Source organism: Pristiophorus japonicus, chromosome 14, assembly GCF_044704955.1.
Source record: "Pristiophorus japonicus isolate sPriJap1 chromosome 14, sPriJap1.hap1, whole genome shotgun sequence".
Lineage (NCBI taxonomy): Eukaryota > Metazoa > Chordata > Chondrichthyes > Pristiophoridae > Pristiophorus > Pristiophorus japonicus.
This window is the reverse complement of record NC_091990.1, coordinates 31,389,016-31,407,978: the sequence shown is the minus strand read 5'-3', so window position 1 is coordinate 31,407,978 and position 18,963 is coordinate 31,389,016. Positions and strand designations below refer to the sequence as shown.

The window sequence follows — 18,963 nt, the reverse complement described above, 5'->3', positions numbered from 1 at the left end:
GTATGCTGCACCAGTCCAATGGTGCCATCCAACACTGACTCCGCCAGAGTTTGAGGATTCAGTTCAAGGGCACATCATTTACTAGTTCCAGCAGGGGGCAGCACCACTGCAGGCACATTTCCAGTGCCCACCTATCCCATGCAGCTGGAATATCCGGCACCTGTTCGCCAATTGAAGGGGTTTGTCCCAGGCTCCGTCCCAGGCTCCACCCCAGACCCCATTTTGCCATCCAGGTCCATATTTGTTTTTTTTTTTAAATAGCTTACCTTTTCGTCAGGAAACAGCCTGCCACCTTGGCTTGAACCCTCCCTCTTCACCCGATGGGATCCACTTGCACCCATCTGGAAGTCAGTCCTCCTCGTCTTTCTCAATGTAATGTGTAATGTGTGCATAGGTTTGTAGAGCTGTTGCATTGTGAGTGGCTTAGTCAGTCATGTGATGTTCACAGGACTCAATAAAACCCCAGTCAGTTGGATCTCGGTCATCCACGGGGGAGGTATGCAGTTGGGAGTATAGTGGATGAACTGGTAATGTGTAGTGTGACTGTTAAACCTTTGTTAATAAACCAACTAGTTCTTAATAGCAATGTGTCGCTATGAATTCTTAAACAAAGAACCCATGAAGCAAATACATTATACCCATCTTCAGTAACATGCTGGGACCCCGACCGAACTCCCTCAGTGCATTCGGTAGTTGGAGGTTTCACTCCTTACAAGGCCACCGCCAATCCTGGAATTGTTGGCAATCTGCCATAACTGGGTCCCTGCCCTTTTGCGGTAGTTTCTGCCGGAGTTAAAGCAGAACTCCGGGCCAAGATTTTGTTTTTGATAGTGTTATGGGATAGAAAATATATTGACTGGAGGACTGTTCTTTTTCCAGGGGTACTGAATCTTTGATTATTTCAAACTTGCACACTTTCTATCCTTGTCTGCTTTCACACTTGACTCTGAACCAGTTCCTTTTGAGGGTGACTTTCATTGGAGAAAAAAAACGTAAAGGTCAGCAGGGAGACAGTCCCAACCCGACTGACTAGTCATGGAACTACATTGATGGTGGTGGTGGAGGAGTGTGTACCCCAGTGCCAGTCTTCAGGCTGAAGAAGCAGTGGAGACAGCAATTTTGGAATATGATGGTGAAATCTCTACATCCTATTGATTAGGCTTTCCTGTTATAACAACAACAACTTGAATTTATATAGCGACTTTAATGTAGTGAAACGTCCCAAGGCACTTCACAGGAGTATTATGAGATTAAAAAATTGACACCAAGCCGCATAAGTAGAAATTAGCACAGGTGACCGAAAGCTTGGTGAGAGAGGTAGGTTTTAAGGAGCGTCTTGAAGGAGGATAGAGAGGCGGAGAGGTTTAGGCAGGGAATTCCAGAGCTTAGGGCTGAGGCAACAGGAGGCATGGCCACCAACTAATCAGGGATGCTCAAGAGGGCAGAATTAGGGGAGCGCAACTATCTCGGTGAGTTTGTGGGGCTGGAGGAGATTACAGAGATAGGGAGGGGCGAGGCCATGGAGGGATTTAGAAAGTAGGGTACTTTCTCCTTTTTGTATTAAGAAAGCTGAGCCGACCTACCTTAGCCTGCCAGTTGAAACAGAATACTGGGATGTGGTCACTTCAATGCACAGGGTGTCACAGCTATCAGTTGCAGGGAGACCAAAGTGAGAGCCCAACAGTCGGACTTCTCCACCAACACCCGGTTTTAGGGACAAAAATACCAACAGCCTCGAGATTATTTTTGTGGTTTTGGGAACATATTTTCTTCTGGTAAATAATTCCATTTTTATTTTGCTTCAAGGGAATGTTTGCGCTTTTCTCTCTACATTTAATTGCTGGTTTCCTGAGAAATGGGTCTCTTGGGTTAGGAGTTCTTAAAGCAACTGCATCTGATACAGTAAGACCCAGATTTGGAAATGTAATAATTTTGCAACTGACCTTCAATTACTTTCAATATAATAAAAATATAATTAATTTGTACAGTCAGAGAAGCAAGCAATGAAAAGATAATTAACGAGAGAAATGCAATTCTTGGATTAGGATTGTATGGCAAATTCTGGACCATAAATTCTGCAGCGTTGGTGTGGCACAGTGGAATTTGAATCTCTAGTTAGTTATCAGGAGCTGAGTTTTATTCCACAAACAGCTGCATTAATGGCACTCTATGGCCCCAAGTTTCCACATGATTTGCTCCTGATTTTTAGGAGCAACTGGTGGAGAATGGAGTATCTTAGAAATCGGAATTCTCCACATTTAAGTTTTCTGCAGTTCTAGTCAGGTAGAACAGTTCTACTTTGGAACAGAATTTTTTCTTCAAAAGGGGGCGTGTCCGGCCACTGACGCCTGATTTGAAAGTTTCCACAGTGAAAACGTACTCCAAACTAACTTAGAATGGAGCAAGTGAAGATTTTTGTAGGCTTGAAAAAACCTTGTCTACACATTAAAAAATCAGGCGCAGGTTACAAATTAGGCGTCGGGAACGAGGTGGGGGGGGGGGGGTGGGGGGGAGGGAAGTCATTACATTCTACAATAAATCCTTAGTTATACTTATACAAATATTATACAAATAAATCCAACCTGAATAAAAATTTATAAGCAAAGAAAAGATTAAATAAACCATGTTCCTACATGTGTGAAAGTGCTTCAGGCAGGCCTTTCATGCAGCGGTTTGTCGTCGGGACCGACCGACGGCAGGGGGAGAAAGCAGCAAGAAGCCTCAGTGCTGATCATGGAAGGGCAATGTGGTTTTATTAAAAAATTTTAAAAATTGAACAGCTACAAAGAAGTTGAATAGTCTCAAATAAGTGCATGTGTCCCGTTTATCACAATCTATCTTTAATTACAGAATGAGTGGTGCAGATTGAAACGGTAACGAGTTGTAAAGGCTGAATTAAAATGCACAGTTGCTGCAGTAACACTGGTTAAAGAGCCAACATTAATTCAGCAGGTGATTTATTCAGCAGTGCTGCTAAAAGCACTCCCTCACACACAGAAATATCAAGAAAATTAAAATGCAAGCCTTTGCAAGGGTTCAATAAACAAATTTTCACTTTTTCTGCAGCACTTTTTAAAATGGCCGAGTGCCAATGTTTACTTCAGACTGCGCATGCGCGAACGCTCCAACGCGCACGCGCAGGGTTGCCGGCACCAAAAAAACTCATTTAAATTGTACCCGCCCCCTCCTACTTACAAAATCGGCGCGAGTGGTAGGCTCTGCTCCCTGTGCGCCGCGCCAAGCAAACATCGAGCTCCAAGGAGCTCGAGAATACCGCGTTTTTTTTCAGGCGCCGTTTTTGGCGCGAGAAACAGGCGCCTAGCTCTGAGGCGCGCCTTTTTCGCCGCGTGTGGAAACTATAATCTGGGAAACTATAATCTGGGAAAAAATTTTAAAAATTGAACAGCTACAAAGAATTTGAATAGTCTCAAATAAGTGCATGTGTCCCGTTTATCACAATCTGTCTTAATCTGGGAAAATGATTGGCAATATTTGAGTTTTGTTCAAAAAAAAATGAACGCAGTAATGTCACCCATGGACTGTTTGTCACGGTATCACATTTCCCCTGTATTGGGCCCAAGTTTCGGCCTCAGTTGCTCCTGATTTTTTGGAGCAACTGGTGTAGAACGGAGTATCTTAGAAATTCAAATTCTCGGCATTTAGTTTGCTCCAGTTCTAGTCAGTTTCACTTTGGAACAGAATTTTTTTTTCAAAAGTGTGTGTGTCCGGCCACTTACGCCTGTTTTCAAAGTTTAGGCAGTGAAAACTTACTCCAAACTAACTTAGAATGGAGTAAGTGAAGATTTTTGTACGTTCGAAAAAATCTTGTCTACACTTTAGAAAATCAGGCGTAGGTTACAAATTAGGCTTAGGGAATGGGGGGGGGGGGTTTAAAGGGAAGTTTACAAACATTAAACACTTCAGTTTTACAAATAAAGAGCCATCATCAATAATAAATGATAAATACATCAATAAATCAACCAATAAATCAATCAAAAAAAAATTAATAAAAAGTATATATTTTTAAAAATATCAATAAATAAAACATTTTCTACTTACCGACTGCAGCACCGGGTGTCCTCCAGCAGCGTGCTGGGATGCCCCCAGTGTGTCTCTGTCAGTGTCTCTATCTGTCTGTCTGTCTGTGTGTCTCTCACTCTCTGTCTGTCAGTGTCTGTGTTTCTGACAGCGAGGGGAGGGGGAGAAGGTGGGGGGTGGGAGGGGGAGAAAGGAGGTGGGTGGGGGAGAGAAGGGAGGTGGGGGGGAGAAGGTGGGTGGGGGAGAGAAGGGAGGTGGGGGGGAGAAGGGGGGGGAGAAGGTGGGTAGAGGGGGAGAGGGGGGGGAAGGGGGAAGGGGGGGAGAAGGAGAGGGGAAGGAGAGAGGAGGGAGGGAGGGAAGGAGAGAGGAGGGAGAGAGCGGGGGGGAGGGAGAAAAGGAGGCTGAACGGCCGGGCCCAAGACCTCGGGCTAGATTTACAGGTAGGTGGCGTCGGGTCTCGGGGGGGGCATCGCGGAGGTCCGGGGGGGGGTGGTGAGAGAGAGTCGCGGAGGTCCAGGAGGGGTGGGGGGGGGGGGGAAGAGAGTCGCGGGGGGGGGGGAGGAGAGAGAGTCGCGGAGGTCGGGTCGCCGGCGGTGGGAGCGGGGGTCGAGTCTGGTCGGGAGGAAGCAGGAGCTGGGCGTGGGAGGCAGCCTTATTCACAGCCCCAGTGAGGCCATTCGGCCAGGGCTAGGGGCTGCATGCTTCGGGCCCCTCCCACACAGTTTTGGGCACCTGGAGCTACTGCACATGCGCGTCCACTGTAGTGCGCATGTGCAGAGGTCCCGGCACCGTTTTCAGCGCAGGGACCTGGCTCCGCCCCCAACAGCTTGTGCTGCGCTGCGCCCGGCTGCAGAAAACCTGCAGGGAGCCGGAGAATCTGGAAGTTTTTTTTAGGCGCACTTTCTGGCGCGATAAACAGGCGTCCAGGTCCGGGCTGCGCCGTTTTAGGCGCGTCCTGAAACTTGGGCCCATTGTCTTTAGTGCAGCTAAAACATTGAATGCTGTCGATTAATAGCTTTAAAAATAGATGTGGATGAATAGCTGATTTTGAAATCGATTGAGCGGTAAAAGGATAAAGGTTGAAATAGAGGTGATTGACTGCCACTCTACTCTACTCGGAACTCCTTCACGGCAGAGGAAACGTTACAAGGACACCCTCAAAGCCTCCCTGATAAAGTGCAACAACCCCACTGACACCTGTGAGTCCCTGGCCAAAGATTGGCCTAAGTGCAGGAAGTGCATCCGGGAGGGCACTGAGCACCTCGAGTCTCATCGCTGAGAGCATGCAGAAATCAAGCGCAGTCAGCGGAAAGAGCGTGCGGCAAATCAGATTCCCCACCCACCCCTTCCCTCAATGACTATCTGTCCCACCTGTGACAGGGACTGTGGCTCTCGTATTGGACTGTTCAGCCACCTAAGGACTCATTTTAAGAGTGGAAACAAGTCTTCCTCGATTCCAAGGCACTGCCTATGATGATGATGATGGGATCATGGTTCCTAAAGTGCCGGGACTATGGAGGTGTGCCAGCATGCTGGTGGGTCGGGTAAATATTGTGCAGTGTGGGTTTAAACAGGACTACTGAAGTTATACTTCATTTTCCAGTAGGGTTAGTGGGGGGGTTATACTGTCAGGAAGAAATCTAACGGAACCTTTCCTTGGGGGTTTAGTATCGAAGGTAGACCAGTGCGGAAGCTAGCCCAGTGCTAATTACAACTAGAAACTTAATTTTTTTTGCAGTATAACCATCACATTTTTCTGAGGCGGAAAGCACAACTCTAGTTTCTTATTTTTAGACACTGTTAATTAAGAAATGGAGGATTTGTGTCATGGGGTGATGACAGCTTCAGGCCAATCCCTTTAAGCCTTTGAATCATTGTGGCCTTATGTTTATTTCTCTTTCAAATTCATGGGTAGTTCGAGTTTAGAGACATTTCTCAATGGTGATGACCACATTTATGCAGGCAGCAATTCTGCATTATTAATATCAGTGACACTGTAGTATGCAGAGCTGTCAGGAGCAGATGGTGTGTGTAATGAATAATGTGCCACTATAACCCTCCTGTTAAAAATGTAGTCAGCACTTTAGAAGAAGCTTAAAATGATATTTCCAACAGTGTTCATTCAGGGAAGGGAGATATTAAAATATAAAATAAAATAGTGCACATATCTGTCATGGCACAGGCTGGAAGGAATATTCTGCTGGATATATTGCTGATTTGTTTTTTGTCAATTACTTGGATTTTCGCCCCTCTAACCCTGGCACACTGAGGCCAATTGTAGGCGAGACCAGCTCACTCAGCATTTCCAGGGGATTGAACCTGTGATCTCCCTGGTCCGTATGGCTTCCCATCTCACTGGATAAACTTACTAAGCTATCAGCGTAGCACAGCTGCAAATTTCATTAAGTTTAAAACAACCCAAAAAAAATAACTGGACAATAAAGAACCAGAAGCCTGTGAAACATTCCAAGGAGCATGTCACATGTCCCCCTTTATGCAATTTATATTTTAAGCGATTAGGTTCAGCAGGTCAACTGAAACTAAATTGTTTACACTGGGGGAAAAATCTGACGGAACGTTTAGAATAAGTATCATTTTCAGGGCTGTGAATTCTAAGTGTTGTGATGTGTTCTGAAACTGAAATTATTCCCAGGCTATTTAGCTCTACTTAATCCTTGGATACTGGCCTTTGACCTTAGTGGAATCTGCTGTTAATTCAACACTCATGGGCACTGAATTGGTGAACTCACTCAGAGAGGCTACAGGATGGGTGGTGTGGAAAGTGGAAAAATATCACGTTGGTGTGATAGGTTGAGAACAGAGAATAGGCAACTGTACTCTGTATCTAACCGTGAGAGTGCTTTATGCTGACCATGGAGTACATCACCTGTGGGTCGGTGGGCAGTACTCTCGCCTGAGTCAGAAGGTTGTGGATTCCAGTCCCACCCAGAGACTTAAGCACAAAATCCAGGCTGATACTCCAGTGCAGTGCTGAGGGAGTGCTGCTCTGTCGGAGGTGCCGTCCTTTGGATGAAACGTTGAACTGAGGCCCCGTCTATTCTCAGACGGTCGTGAAAGTTCCCTTAGCACTATTTGAAGAAGAGCAGGGAGTTCTCCCAGTGACTGTTCAATATTTATCCCTCAAACAATATCACTAAAGCAGATTACCTGGTCATTATCACATTGCTTTTGTAGGAGTTTGCTGTGTGCAAATTGGCTGCTGCGTTTCCTATATTACAACAGTGACTACACTCGAAATGTTCTTCATTGGCTGTAAAGTGCTTTGGGACATCCTGAAGTTGTGAAAGCTGCTATATAAATCCAAGTCTTTCTTTCTCTCATGGGTGTCTGAAATGTAGAATGTTCCACCCCGCCCCCCACCACCCCTTCCATCTCTCACCTTAATTAATGCAAAATTTGTTTAAGAAAAGACCTGGGTCTTAATTTAATATGAACTGATTAATCAGCCTCTGTCTTGAGGAAAGACTGAGACTGATTTACAATCTGGCTAATGGTGCAATTCTACAGCAGATACTGGCATGAGACCAGGACTTGCTTAGAGCGATGCAGAGATCTGTGCATACCTGCTTACACATGTGCAGAATGCTGTGTGTACCTGATGACATGTGTGTGCAGAGATTTGTGCATACCTGCTTACACGTGTGCAGATCGTTGTGTGTACCTGCTCACGTGCAGAATGCTGTGTGTACCTGCTTACACGTGTGCAGAGATCAGTGCATACCTGCTTACACATGTGTGCAGAGCACTGAGTACCTGCTTACACTTTGTAGACCGCTATGTGTACCTGTTTACTCATGTATGTAGAGCTCTGTGCATGTGAGTGCATGTAATGTTAACAATGGAAAGTTTAAAAATGACCTTTGTGAAGTTTGCTTTGCACTGGTTGAAGTGATACTGCAATCAGTGCCAAGCTGAAATGATCGGAAATTAGACCTTCTCCAGATGGTGACTCTCAACTTTGGCATCAGTTCAGCGGCTTCACTCCCGAGTTGTCGGCAGTTTTAACCCCCGCAGTAGAACTGAGCCATAAGATGCTGCTGCACATTCCTTTCATATAACCAAAGTATTGATACTTGTGCTACTGCTGGTACTTCAGCTCTTGAATCAATGTTGTGACACATTAGTAGTGGAATGAAATATTAATAGTGGCTCAATACATTAATAGTGGAGTGATATATATTATTAAAAAAGGTCAGTTCAAAAATTATTGTATTGAATAGATCAGGCACATATGGTCCTAGGGTGTATGCGGGTTCCTTCAATGTTTCATGCACTCATGGTGGTGTTGTACTGCCACACATTATTTCAAAATCATATCAGAACTGCTTGTCTTCATCATTATTCACACAATCAATTCCTCATTGTATATTGCCTCCTCCCTGGCTTTCCTACATTTCTTATTTTAAACCTGTTACTGCCCCACATCCTGTTCTGGTCAGACAATTTATAGATCTTCCCTGTACAGTGCACCAAACCTGTCCTTAACACCACCTTGGGGACTGCTTTCTGGTTGTCTTGTCAGTTACAATGGGATCAAGCGTCATAAATTCAACCCAATTGATTATTATGTCAATTATTGTTCAGATGCATTTTCTAGAGTTGTGAATTTTCTACACACAAGACTAAACTGAATATTGTTGATGTGTTCTAGCGCCAACAGTCCCATTATCTAGCTACAGGCAACATGTCATTAGAAGTGCATTTTATTAGGTGATACAGAGCATAGTTCACACCTCTGCATGATGCTGAGTTCATTCCAACATGTTTCCCATAGTTGTCAGTGTGCTAATTAGGAAATGGGCTCAGCGAACCATGGAGGTTAAAGCAGCAATGTTCTCGCTGATTGTGGAGCAACCCCACTACACTGCAGCCTTGGACACGGTTAACCACACCACCCTCCTCCAATGCCTCTCCTCTGTCATCCAGCTGGGTGGGACTGCACTCACCTGGTTCCATTCTTATCTATCCGTCCGTAGCCAGAGAATCACCTGCAATGGCTTCACTTCCCGTTCCCGCACCATTACCTCTGGTGTCCCCCAAGGATCTATCCTTGGCCTGCTCCTATTTTTCATCGATATGACGACGCCAGGCTCTGCCTCACCACCACCTCTTTTGACCCCTCCACTGTCTCTAAATTGTCACGCTGCTTGTCCGACAGTACTGGATGAACAGAGATTTCCTCCAACTAAATATTGGGAAGACTGAAGTCACATCACAAACTTTATTACAAAAGCAAAATACTGCGGATGCTGGAATCCGAAATAAAAACAGAAAAGCTCCATTCCCTAGCCACCGACTCCATCCCTCTCTCTGGCAACTGTCTGAGGCTGAACCAGAACGTTTGCAACCTTGGTGTTCTATTTGACCCCTAGATGAGCTTCCGACCACATATCCGCGCCATCACTTGGACCGCCTATTTCCACCTCCGTAATGTCGCTCGACTCCGCCCCTGCTTCAGCTCATCTGCTGCTGAAACTCTCATCCATGCCTTTGTTACCTCTAGACTTGACTATTGCAATGCCAACACACACCTGGCCGGCCTCCCATCTTCCACTCTTCATAAACTTAAGCTCATTCAAAACTCTGCTGCCCGTATCCTAACTCTCACCAAGTCCTGTTCACCCATCAGTCCCGTGCTCACTGACCTACATTGGCTCCCTAGATTTTAAAATTCTCATCCTTGTTTTCAAATCCCTCCATGGCCTCGCCCCTCCCTATCTCTGTAACCTCCTCCAGCCCTACAACTCTCTGCGATATCTGCGCTCCTCTAATTCTGGCCTCTTGCATATCCCCGATTTTAATCGCTCCACTATTGTGGAGCTGTGCCTTCAGCTGCCCTAAGCTCTCTTTCCTCCTTAAGGTGCTCCTCAAAACCTACCTCTTTGATCAAGCTTTTGGTCATCTGCCCTAATATCTCCTTATATGGCTTGGTGTTAAATTATTTTTGATTATGCTCCTGTGAAGCGCCGTGGGACATTTTACTATGTTAAAGGTGCTCTATAAATGCAAGTTGTTGTGGTTTAGATCAGATCCATTTTGGAACATTCCAATGGTTTGCAATAGCCATAGGTGCATTTTGTTTGAATTCTCACTCAATATACCTTTTGTACCTAGGTACATGAAGCTTGGCACCAAGCATCCAGAATCCAACACAGCTGGGAATGATATCTTCGCAAAGTTCTCAGCTTACATCAAAAACTCCAAGCCAGAAGCTAATGAAGGTAAGCAGTATGTTAGAATAACCACATTAATTCTCTGAGTGCTAAGTATCTAATTCAGAATTTCTACTCCTTAACATACACAGAATATATTCTCCAAGTTAATTGTACTGAATTTAATTTGATTCTTGGAGAGGCTTTCTCCATGTTGGCATGTTGGCTAATGGACACTGCTGTGTAGTTTGTTTATGGATTCACATCGTTCATTTTGAGAGAGTACATTTGAGACATCCTTGTGTCCTGCGAGGTGTTGGTCAAGCTATATATAAAGGAAATATTGAGTAACCAAGGTGATGGAAAAGGTTCATAGCGTAGGACAGCACTAAGCTTGAAAACAGTAAATGAGAAAACCATGTAAATCAGGAAGCTGTGATTGTGATGCTAAGCTTGGCTTTTAAAAGCTTGAAGATTATAGGAGGAGAAAAAGACAAGGAAGTCAAGCGTTCCGCAGACTTGGGATTCTGGGAAAGAATAAGTTAGAGTAAGAGATTGTGCAATGACTCTTGATTTCAGCACAGCAGGAATGTAGGGAGATGTAAGATGGTGCATTCCAAACTTGGAATAAACAAGTTCAAAGGAGCACTAATCGTAGAACTATTGATATAATTAAGGCAAGAAAAGTTCAACCAAGAGGGGGTTGTGGAATGTAGCTGTGTGAGGGAGAGCTTGTCTATCGGATGACATGCTGTTCTTGTATCCTGTCCAGAAGTGAGAGATGTACTCAGAGTCTCTCCACAAATGGAAGTTTAATTGCTGATCCTCCCAGCTGCCAGTTTCCACATGTTGGGAGACCCCTAAACAGAAAGAAAGGGAATATGTGTTAGTATATGGTACGCAGCCAATGGCTGCACATGCAGTAGCAAGCCCACTACTGTGCCTTGCAGCAGAGAGGCAGATATGGCTGCCTGTTAGTAACTGAGTGGCTGGCAAGAATAATATGTTGGAGAAAATACTCATCTTGTCAGGCTGGCACAAAACCACCAAGCTCTACCTTGCCCACTTCCTCAATGTATTCATCAGATATATACTTCCTCTCAGGAACCTCATCCATTAGCGCAATTCCAACTTCTACACCCAATTCTACCTATCGGCCTTCACCATTGACTACTGGACTATTTCTGTATTATCTGCTTGCCTGTCCAACATCAGTCTTTAGTAAGCTGATCCTACAGTTCATTACTAACAAGACTAGGGTGTCTTGTTTGCTTTTGTTAGAACCCATGTCCCTCTGCATCTGATCTTGTCAATCCCCCCAACTGAGGCTGAATATGATGGTGTGCAGCCTGTTTGATCCTGAGCTGATCTTTAAACCCCACCTTTGGTCCATCATTAAGACCACTTTCTTCCATCTTTGAAACATCGCTCCCCACCACATTTGAAACCCTTCATCATCCCAAGGATCAACCTCTCAAATGTTCTTGCTGGCTTCCAAGCTCCACCCTTCATAAACTTCAACTAATTCAGAGCTCTGACACCCAAGTCCTCTCCTGCACAAAATCCCACATAACCATCACCCTTATCCTCATCGGAATTCATTGATTCCCTGGTCCATAAGGAGTGAACCTAAAGACCCTCGAGCATATATTCATATCCCTCCGTGGCCACAATCTGAGAGATATTCTCCTGTCGCTGACCATGGATTATTACTTGTTACCCTCCCTTTTCTCCAATATTGGGCGAACTCTTTTGGTGCTCTATAATTCTCTTCCAAAAACACTTATTTTTGCTTGCTATCTTTTTATTTATCTCCAAAAGATTCACAAAGCTCCTCTGTGATCGTCCCTTCAGTCCTTCCCTCTGCATTGCAGCTCAGTATCCACCTCTACCTCTTTTATAACACACTCTGAAATGTTCACCCTTGTGTGGCGTGCATATAAATGTGAAGCTGTTTTTATTATTACTGTGTCGTTGTTGTCTTTAGTTTAGGAATTCTGTCCAAACCAGATGAAAGGCTCTTTTTTTTCTCTCTCACTATCATCACTTTCAGCACAAACAGACACTGTTAGGGGGCACCTAGATAGCCAGCTCAGGGAAACAGAAATATTTAGAAATGTGCACTCTTTTAAGTTCAGGTTTGTGGCAGTCACACTGACAATGTACTGTCGAGGGAGCTTTATATTCTGTTTGACCTGTCCAATATCTCCTGACCAATAAGCATTTAATTGTCTCCCCCCCCCAGCCCCGCAACCCCATTGTCCTCTGAAGGTGCTGTTTCGTGTTGAGGAACAGTTCTATGGATTGTGGCATCTCTTCCAAGTGGCCCATTTTATTCATAAGCCTCTCTCTGGTGATAGTCAGGCTATTCAACTGTGGGATGTCACAGCCAAGCCATAACCTCATTCATAGAATATACTCAAAGAATTGATAATTCCATGTTTAACAGCCATTAATTGAAATGGAGCTTTAACTCATTGTTTCCAACCAACACAAATTAAGAAAACTGATCAATCAGAACACCTGCATTACTGCTCATTTCGCCTGTATCAAGCAGCTAAATTAGCACATAACCAACATAAATGCAACTATTTTGTTTGTCTCGTTGTGAAATATTCAACGCCTAATTCAAATGGCTTAGTGAAGACTTTTTTTATTAACTCACTGTGCCGAGGGGTCCTGTTGATTAGTTGACTGGAAAAACATGGTTTCCCAACTCAACTCCCATTCTCAGCCTAGACCTGACCCGACTTCTGCTGACAGCCCAACCCAACGTGAACCGATAGCAATCCCGAGCTCGCCCGTGTCTCACTGGCAGCCCTGATCTGTCTGGACACACTTGTCATAGAAAGACCAGGGTAACCGGTGCATGGGAACACCATCACCACCAAGATCCCAGCCAAGTTACACACCATCCCAACAGAATATATATCGCCATTCCTTCATCGTCGCTGGGTCAAAATCCTGGAACTCTCTCCCCAACAACACTGTGGGAGTATCTTCACCACACGTTTCAAGAAGAAGGTCACCACCAATTTCTCAAGGGCTGTTAGGGATGGGCAATAAATACTGGTCTTATCAGCGACGCCCACATCCTGGGAATGAATAACAAAAACTTGTACAAACTTATAACTGATGAAGCTGTTACCGTTAAAATGGATAGGATGGACATACATTCGAGATAAAATTCTATGTATTTTTTTTAACAATATGAATACAGTAAATGAGATCTATGCACTAAAATGAATTAACTTATGAGGAAGCAGATGTTAAGCTTAACCTTAAACATGAAGAGTGGTGGCTTGAGTAAAATACTGGGCTGATGGTGCATGTGGAGCATAGTGTAATATGATTCTGCAGGGAGGCAGGAGGGAGATTCCAGATGTTTTTGCTTATTCCAATTATATATGAATACATTTTCACAAATTTTCCTGTAGTGAATGACTTTGTAATGTTTTGAGTGAATTCGACCAAATGTTAAAACCTAATCTCACAGCAGCCAGCTGTATGCGTGATGCACAGAGATTGTTAATAAATGAGTGCAATGGGTTAAGGAATTCAACCTGTGAAGTGCTGCAAGACTGAGCTCATTCCATTGCAGTCACTTCTTGGAAGTGGAGACAATGGAGTTATTGAAGCCACCTCATCCGCTCTGATTGGCGACTGGACTAACAGGGCTACTGAAAAAAGAAAACATATCCTCCTCCGGTGATTAGTCATCACACAGCTGGGGCTGACAGTTCAGGCCAGCGCTCTCGGTATCAATATCGCTTTTGAATAAATAGAATACTCAAAGCCAATGTAGCTGGGCATTAGCTATTCACCGTCACCCCGTTCAAAAAAATACTCAGAGGATATTTGAAGACATTGAAATATTATTTCAAAACATTTGAGCATCAAATGTCATCTGCATGTTTCCAAAACATTCTCTATCATATAAGTCTTTTGATTTTTTTTTTACCAACACTGTGTTAAAGTTAAGAAAAAAAGGCTGGGTTGAAGTTAATTACAATTAATCAAGAGCCACAAACATGATCATAATTTGTTATAAGGGATAAGACAATACAGAAATAATACAAATACATTTGGGACAGTGGTCCATCTCTCATTTCTAAGCCACTTGGAGAATGGGGCTTTCTGATTACCCAGTAAAGCTTATTACAGGTGCAAAATAGTCATGGGAGCAAAAATATGATTGGAGTTACCCAAAGAATTTCAAACTCTGGAATTCCCTCCCTAAACTTCTCCACCTCTCTACCTCTCTCTCCTCCTTTAAGTCGCTTCTTAGAACCTACTTCTTTGACCAAGCTTTTGGTCACCTGTCCGAATATCTCTTTAAGTGGCTCAGTGTCGAACTTTGATAGCGCTCCTATGAAGCACCTTGGGATGTTTTACTGCATTAAAGGCGCTATATAAATGCAAGTTGTTGTTGCTTCTGTGCTTTGGGTTCCGGACTTCCGTATTATCAGGCACAGAAACTTGAGACCTATTCTATGCCCCATAATGCACTGCTCCTGTCAGTGGGACCCAGAAGTGCACAAGGCTCATTAAAAGCTTGAATTATCACAATAACGAGCCGAGGTCCTCAGAATATGATCATTGTGCCTTAGCAGTCTCTAATAGGATAAGCACCCATATAAAACAGATGATTTAAGGGAAGCCTTCAGTTAGGTTCTTGTTGTTTAAAATACTGTATCTCATAGCAACTCATTGGCTCTGCATTGTTTTGATCTAATCGTGACAAGGAAGTTAGGGAAAATTCTTGGTACTTTCCTGACAGCTTCGTAAAGCTGTACTGCATCTCTTCTCTGTCCCTGCCCTGGAACTGGTTTGCCAGTCTGAGTGCAAGAGTGTGGCTAGTTCTTGGGGAATCTTAGTCTGTGTCGGCAGGTAACTATGGACTACATACAAGAGCATGGCCTTGCAGACATGTGTGGCAGTATAAGGATTGGTACCAATGGGGAACTAAAGAGCAAATACATGCGGATACATGTTTGACATATATCTGCCTCCAAAACTTGTAAATAGAGCAGTATGGCAGTCAGGATATCTGCCTGCAATTGAGCACACTAAGAGCTTCAAATGTACTCCCATGTCTAAGCCTGGGAGCACTGCAAAAATATATAAAATAGCTGACCTTACATTATGCTGTGAGATCATCCATATCACCCAGAGCGGACATGGTAACGAATGCACAGCAGCTCCAATCCTACTGCTGAGAGACTGCATTATCAGCCTTATAGCTTCTGTAGTCTCATTGGACTGACTGGTCTTTGTCTATAGCTCCTTCAGTGTATTTCTGAAATAATTACAGTAATAAAGCTACTCAAACAACAGCAATACCTTTATTATTGCAATGTTTAACTCTTCCCAGTGCTCAGAGGGTTATTCTGACGCAAGTGTAATGAGCTCTTGTGCCTGAAATGGGGCCATCTTTGGGGAACAGGGGAGGAAGAGGTACCAGGACTATTAGTGACACTGGGCTAACCCAATGTCATCAGGATTAATCAATGCTACAAGTGCCTCTTAGGAGGTCACCACTAATATTACTAATAATACAATTATCAATTATACAGTTAACATCCTGCGGAGCATACTGTGTGATCCCTCGCCGGGGCCATCGGGCACGCACAAGGTATGGAAGTGAGGCAAGCAGTTGGAGAGACCCTCCCCAGCAGATCCCATACATCCTGGGCCTATGAATGATGGTTTTTGGACAGGCCCAAGAGCAGTCCTGTGAGGAGGTCCTCCAATCTGCTCTCCGCCTTACGGATCAGGTGACCCAAGGTCAGCAGCGTCGGCCTGACATCAAGCCAACAATTGAGCAGCAGCCCCTTTAAATAGTGGAAGAATAGCTGCAACTTCTTACACCATCGGTAAATGTGCGAAGCGTCTTTATCCAGGCCACAGTATGAACATGTGTCCTGGGTATCTGTATGTGAAGCCACCGCTCTGTGCAGCACTCTCCACCCACAGGTTCTCAAGGAGATACCAGGCTAACCATGACGTGCAGGCCAATTGAATTTTAAATACTCTGTGGAGTTCTATGCAGCCGCAATTGCTGGGATCTCACACGGCCAGGGATCTGAGCTGCCAGCCCCTGCCTCATGACTCTTGCCAATTATCCCTCCTTTTTCCACCATCCTTATTTCCCGAAGGCATTGTTTCTTTGCTGTCTACAGTTCCACAAGTGCCACCCTCCAGGTACTGTACCCCAGGAGTAATTCTTCGCAGCAATCAGCCTTGGCTCAGTGGTAGCAGTCGAACCATTGAATCAGAAGCTCATGGATTCAAGTTCCACTCTGGAGACTTGAGCACATCATTTAGACTGAGACTTCAGTACTGAGGGACTTTCTGCTGGAGGTACTTTCTGCTGGCGGTACCGTTTTTTAGATGAGACAGTAAGCCTAGGCCCACCTGCTCTCTCAGGAGGATGTAAAAGATGCCACTATTCGGAGATTTATCCCTCCACTAACACTACCAAAACAGATTACCTGGTCATTTATCTCATTAGTGTTTGTGGGACCTTGCTGTGCACAAAATTGCCTGCCATGTTTTCCTACACTACAACTGTAAAGCTCTTTGGGAGGTCTTGAAGATGTGAAAGATGCTATATAAATGCAAGTTTGTTCTTTTAATGTACGGGAGGGAATATCATGAGGCTGGAAATGTAAGATGACATATCCCAGTGGAGGCCAGATAACAATGTTAATAAAATCTTGTGCTATGACTGAGAGTAAGCTCGCTCTTATGCTTTTCTGTCCCTTTATGCATGGACGACTCCACGACTATCATAAAGATGATTTCTCCCCATGTTCAAAAAACTTTACTCTGTTTTGTAAAATAATCTGTCTGAAGGATATGGTGATCTGAAGTGATCTGGGCCAGAATCTGTTTCAGTAAAATTATCGTTTTTGACCCCAAACCTGGCATTGCCAGACACCAGAACCATGGATGTTTACAGCACAGCACATAGCTGTATCTGAGATCAATGAATCCTGCTGATTTGCAGGATAAAGCACAACTCCACCACTTCCTCTTCTGTGCACAGTGAGGTTGGGAAAGTATTCTGTTGCTTTTCATTATATCTTCCTGCAGTGTCTGATAGAAGATGTACATTAACATTTTCTATTGCATTTAAGCGAAGTAGCTTTCAAGGTCATGCCACACTCTTTATCATTTCTGTGTAGTATGATAGTGAATCAACAGGAACTGCATCATATAAAGCAGCAAATGAACGATCCCATGAAGAATGTCTCAGCGCCGACATAATGAACGCCTCAAATGTAATTTCTGCGGAAGCTGCTTCTCTTGAAGTGGCAGAGCTTAGCTCAGTAATATGTGGCAGAACAAGTTCACAAATGTAAGCAATGTAAAAGCTTTTGCACGATTAATAATGTACAGTATTCGGTACCCTAAATCATCATCAGGGCTAATTTAAATTGAGGCCAAATCTCACCTCTGGTCGCCGATTCAAGCAGCCAGTTACCCTGCTTGTGCTGTAACCTTGCCCAGCATTTGAATCCCTGTGGGAAGACTGAGTGGAGTTGTACGATATATAGAGGCGGACAGCTCCAATGCTGTATGTTTCCTTATTTGTTTTGTTTTGCACACAAATGCCACTTTAGATATGGCTTTGGTATAGATTCCTGGAACAGTGTTAGCAGATGTACAAGCTGAACAATCACTTCTATTTAAGTATAGTACCTATATTCATAGCACCAGTCACTGTGGAGAGCCAGGAGTACCTATATTCATAGCACCAGTCACTGTGGAGAGCCAGGGAAGACATAAGTGAATCAAATCACAGCGACGTAAAGAATTACTTCTTGCTTTGAACATCATCATCATCATCATTGTAGGCAGTCCCTCAGAATCGAGGAAGACTTGCTTCCACTCCTAAAGTGAGTTAGTTGGTGGCTGAACAGTCCAACACGAGAGCCACAGACCCTGTCACAGGTGGGACAGATATTCGTCGGGGGAAGGGGATGGGTGGGACTGGTTTGCCGGACGCTCCTTCCGCTGCCTGCGCTTGACCTCGCAATGTTGAGATTCAAAGAGCTCAACGCCCTCCTGGATTAACTTTTTCCACCTAGGGCAGTCTTCGGCCAGAGTCTCCCAGGTGTCAGTGGTGATGTCGCACTTCATCAGGGAGGCTTTGAGGGTCTCCTTGTAACGTTTCCGCTGCCCACCTTTGGCTCTTTTGCCATGAAGGAGCTCCGCGTAGAGCAATTGTTTAGGGAGTCTCGTGTCTGGCATGCGAACTACGTGGCCTGCCCAGCGAAGCTGATCGAGTGTGGTCAGTGCTTCAATGTTGGGGATGTTAGCCTGGACGAGAACACTGATGTTAGTGCGTCTGTCCTCCCAGGGGATTTGCAGGATCTTGCGGAGACATCGTTGGTGATTTATCTCCAGCGACTTGAGGTGTCTTCTATACATCGTCCATGTCTCTGATCCATACAGGAGGGTGGGTATTACTGCAGCTCTGTAGACCATGAGCTTGGTGGTAGGTTTGAGGGCCTGGTCTTCGAACACTCTTTTCCTCAGGCGGCCGAAGGCTGCACTGGTGCACTGTAGGCAATGTTGAATCTCCGCATCAATGTCTGCCTTTGTTGACAAGAGGCTCCCGTGGTTTGGGAAATGGTCCACGTTGTCAAGGGCCGCGCCGTGAAGCTTGATGACTGGGGGGCAGTGCTGTACGGCGAGGAAAGGCTGGTGGAGGACATTTGTCTTACGGATGTTAAGCGTGAGG

At 44.6% G+C, this 18,963-nt stretch overlaps 1 protein-coding gene across 1 annotated transcript in view; it reads left to right on the top strand.

The window, feature by feature from the left end:
• Positions 1-18,963, top strand: part of LOC139279837 (chloride intracellular channel protein 4) — a 130,789-nt gene that overhangs the window by 99,057 nt on the left and 12,769 nt on the right. Inside the window, exon 4 of the mRNA XM_070899092.1 lies at positions 10,174-10,280. Coding sequence (XP_070755193.1) covers positions 10,174-10,280 — 107 coding nt within the window. The remainder of the gene's footprint in view (positions 1-10,173; positions 10,281-18,963) is intronic.